The 4,644-nt window shown below is 46.7% G+C and overlaps 1 protein-coding gene across 1 annotated transcript in view; it reads left to right on the plus strand.

Moving 5' to 3' along the window:
* Nucleotides 1-3,181: 3,181 nt before the first annotated feature.
* CCR75_004202 (uncharacterized protein) overlaps nucleotides 3,182-4,644 on the plus strand; it is a gene marked incomplete at both ends in the record, with an annotated part of 2,729 nt that continues 1,266 nt past the window's right edge. Inside the window, one exon of the mRNA XM_067962290.1 lies at nucleotides 3,182-4,594. Within this exon, the coding sequence (XP_067817608.1) occupies nucleotides 3,182-4,594 (1,413 nt within the window). The remainder of the gene's footprint in view (nucleotides 4,595-4,644) is intronic.

Consider the following 4,644-nt stretch of genomic DNA (forward strand, 5'->3'; position numbering starts at 1 on the left):
GATGAAAAAGTGGCAGGCATCTTCACGGATTGATGTTATTAGCTGATATTTCGCTCATATTTTCTGAGCCAAGGTAGACCTAAGATGACATCAAATTTGTCATCCAAATCCAGTACGATGAAACTATTGTCGTACTATAAATCTCTTAACGTGTAATGAAATTTCACTTCGCGTTTGATCACTATTATTGATACGCCTGTCGCTAGACGCACCGTCATCCTCGTGGAGGTATGTCGCGCTCGACATATTTGAGCCAACGACCCTCTAGCGAATGGCGACGAAGCGCGAAATCAAGCTTGCTGGACTCTTACATTTGGAAGTCCAACTTGATCACGACTCGCGAGTACTTGCCGTACCCTATCTAGGGAGAAGATAACCGAAGATATCCAGATGTGATTTGGCCATGCAACTTAGGAGGTACCTGGAGGATTATGCGGTGAGTTATTCGGAGAGAACAACGGCAATTGGGCCACAGGTTTGGGGGAGCTCGACACACTCAGAATGGCTGCGAATTTGCTTCACCGGGTTATTTTTACGTCATTCAGCTAGACGAAGGCTTGTCCGGGAGGTGGAGCTGCCGCCGCTTTCGCCCAGTGACGATCACGCGGCTTCAACGCGTAGTGGCGACGGCGCATGAGAATCCGATGTTGATTTTCGCCAGGATCGACGAGATCCAAGCATCAAAGGTCAAATAGCCTCAGGAGCTGCCTGTCATTCTTCGGTTCGTCTCTAATCAGCTCTTATCCACACCGACAGCGACGAATAATAATATTTGACGCTTCACAGTCCACCAGGGATGAAGTGAGAAAACATTTATCGCTTTTAATTTCAAGGTAATCCGAGATACATCATCACTAGGTGCAGAAACACATAATGCTTGTGTGTCTGGAGCAACTTTAGTCAAGTGATTTGCAAATTCTCTTGAGGTTGGTGGATCAGTAGGGCGTTGCGCGCACTTCACCCGACCAATTTTTGGCGGTTCGCCTTGCTGTTGCGTTTCGCAACAACGTCGGACCCGCATACATTGTCCTTTTTGGTATTAGGTCCATGATTACGTTCAGTACCTCTCGGTACTGGGCGTGTGGCACTACAACTTGCTTTCGACATAGGAAAGGTCCATGGGTTCTGGACATCCAGCTCGTGTCGTCTTGGGGGACGATACGATCACGAACTAGCTTGAGCCGGTCTCAAGCGCAAGTCATCCTGTTCCGCAACGGATATTGCTTCTTCAAGCGTATCCAATTCTGCGGAACAGGCGGGTCTTTACATGACCATCCGTAAGACCTTGCATGAACACGGCAATCAACGTATGTTCATGGACTGAGTTGTTTGTGATGCAACTCGCCAAGAGTCGTATATGCTGTGCATAAGCGTGCACATCACGCTTGCCATCTTTGAGTATCAGAAGCTCTGATCGAGCTCTGAACTCAGCTCTAGGCGGTTCAAACGTCTGTTTGAGCCGGGCTTCCAAAGTCTTTACCGAGCCAAGTACATGTGGGGCGCGCAACATGAGGCCTAGTGCTCAAGTTTTGGCTCGACCTGCCAGATTTCATTGAGCAAATGCGACTTGCATTTGCTCGTCGACGATGTGACGTACCCTAATGGCATCGTCCAACTCGAAAAACCATCGCAAGAGGGCGTCTCCTTTGACTCCCTCAAACCTTGAGTTGTCAATCTTTAAGGTTTCGGGACGACGCGTGTGCGTTATCCAGGTCCAGGGGTCTGTACCTGTTGTAACCTCAACAGTTCCGCCTGTTGAGAGCCTGCTGATTAAGCAAGGCTACCTTCTCCTTTGCCTCGTCAAATTCCTGTTGTCTGAACTTGGCGATGGCAGAATGGAGGGCATCACTATCCAAACCGGACAGCATGGCCAAAATGGCATCGTACCCTACGGTCGAACTCATTCGTTCGACCGCACTTCTTTCTATGTAACTTAATAAGGTGAAGCTATCACGCGAAACGTGATGCGTATTTCCATTATCATCTAACATGGGCCGCGGAGAAAGTAGCTATAATGGTCTATATCTACTAATGGAAAAGCTTTTAGAATTTTACCATTTAAAGTAATATTCTCCAAATATTCTCTACCTTTTTTAGTGTATATTAATTAACAACCTTTTAGTGTTTATTTGATGTAAGGATACACCCTGATACACCTAGCGTCATCCGTTACGCGAGGTATCTAGAAAGATACGCTCGCAGTACATATTAGTGTTGTCTGCATAGATGACATTTTTGAGTGGAAAAATAGGGATTTATATTTATTGCGATTAAATAGAAATTCGTTTCGTGACGATACTTTACTATAGTACTTAGTGCGTTGGGTGAGGTCGCTAAGGCGCCTACCACGACTACCTCACTGCACGCAAGAGAAGACGGTCTAACCGATTCCTCGCTGTGCTAGGGTGTGTGTCTAAAGCGTGGCCGCATTAAAACGTGCCCGCCTACAAAAGATGCCCCGTTACACCTGCTTTCCGCACAGCGATCTGCATTTTGTTATCAATTGAAACTATATTTTCAGCAAAGTTGACTAGTCGAAAAAAGCTCAGTAATATGTAACAATTGCGCGCCATCCATCATTGTTTCAATGATTTTTTCTATCTCCTGATGAAAAAGGACCCATTTGCACGTATACCACATCAGATTGACAGACGCTTAATTTACTTACGCTTTTTAAATGAATATACTCAAAAGACTGCGCCTTTATGTTTATCTAAAGTGGCAAAATCCTTACAAATATAGAAGTAATCATTTCATTAAAGAAAAGACATTTCGGCTCGCGCCTACAAAGAAAAGTCGTCCTTTCTGCTGAGATCTTGCGTCTTTTCGTTGTATGACGTTAAACGTGTCAAAAAATGTACATTCAGTCCATAAATGGAGCAGATATGCTGCATCGCATCAGCTATCAAAGTGGTCTCTGCTACAAAGATCCAGCTATACCTGTTTAAGTGACAACAATGCCTGCATTCGCTTAAGGGGATCTCCGCGTATAAGAAGGTTGAGGAGATCCCACTGTCGTCAGTAGTACAGAAAATGAAAGCTCATCGGCGACATGACGTTCCCGTTTCTGTCCACGATCTGGACCTTTTCCCACCTGACGGTCTCTGAGCCAATAATCGCAACACCCGTACCCCCCCGTATCCCCTTCTTGTATCGTTTGTAACTTATCAAAAAAGTCGCCATGCGTCTCAGTCCACGAGAAGAAGACCATCTATGGCTCCATATGGCTGGATCTGTGGCTCAAAAGCGCTTGGCCAGAGGCCTTCGTCTTAATTATACCGAAAGTGTCGCCCTTTTGGCCACGCAAGTGCTGGAATTCATTCGAGATGGTAAGACCGTGGCCGAGCTCATGACGTTAGGCGCTCAGATGCTCGGTCGACGCCAAGTTATGGACGGAGTGGCTGCTATGCTGGACGAAGTGCAAGTCGAAGGTACATTTGTCGATGGCACGAAACTCGTGACGATTCATACTCCAATTGCTAAAGTCGATGGCGATTTGACATTGGCACTATACGGATCGTTTCTTCCAGTGCCCCAGCTCGAAGTCTTTGGACCATTAAGTCCAACTTCCATCGAGCCAGGAGCGATCATGACGCCAGACACTACGATTGCACTCAATGCAGGCCGCAAAACACGCGTTCTACAGCTCACAAACTTATCAGACCGACCCATTCAGATTGGCAGCCATTATCATTTAATTGAAGCAAATCCGTACTTGGAAATGGATCGAAAACAAGCGTATGGTCATCGATTGAATATTGCGGCAGGGACGGCCGTTCGGTTTGAGCCGGGGGATCAAAAGACCGTGTCGATCGTCCCGATTGGAGGCCATCGGATCATTTCGGGTGGCAACAACGTCGCAACTGGAGTCGTGGATGAATCTCGAGTGGATGCTATCGTGGCGAAAGCGGTGGCTAAAGGTTTTCACCATCGAGTATTGGATTCGAAAAACCTCCCACGTCATGTCACTCAGTCGGGGTTTCACATGTGTACAATGCCACGAAGTGTCTACGCCCAGACGTATGGCCCCACGACTGGCGACATTATTCGACTAGGAGACACGGATTTGTTTATTTGTGTCGAAAATGACTTGACGACGTATGGGGACGAGTGTAAATTTGGGGGTGGCAAAGTCATTCGAGAAGGAATGGGCCAAGCATCGGGTAGGAACGCGAGTCAAGTCGTGGATACTATTATCACTAATGCCTTGATTATCGATTATACGGGTATTTATAAAGCGGACATTGGCATTAAAAACGGAATGATTGTTGCGATTGGTAAAGGGGGAAATCCAGATGTTATGGATTATGTCACGACCAATTTAATAGTGGGGGTTAATACTGAAGTAATTGCGGGCGAAGGGTTACTCTTGACCGCAGGGGGGGTAGATACCCATGTCCATTTTATATGTCCCCAATTGTGTACCGAAGCTCTCTCAAGTGGGGTTACGACATTAGTCGGAGGGGGTACGGGTCCCGCCACGGGTACGAAAGCCACCACGTGTACCCCTGGTCCTGCTCACTTAAAACTCATGCTACTAGCCACCGATGCCATGCCATTAAATATCGGCCTTACGAGCAAAGGCAACACATCGGTTCAAAATGGATTACAAGAAACCATTGATGCCGGAGCCATTGGTATGAA

This window comes from Bremia lactucae, linkage group LG3 (genome assembly GCF_004359215.1).
Source record: "Bremia lactucae strain SF5 linkage group LG3, whole genome shotgun sequence".
In the NCBI taxonomy this organism is placed as follows: domain Eukaryota; phylum Oomycota; class Peronosporomycetes; order Peronosporales; family Peronosporaceae; genus Bremia; species Bremia lactucae.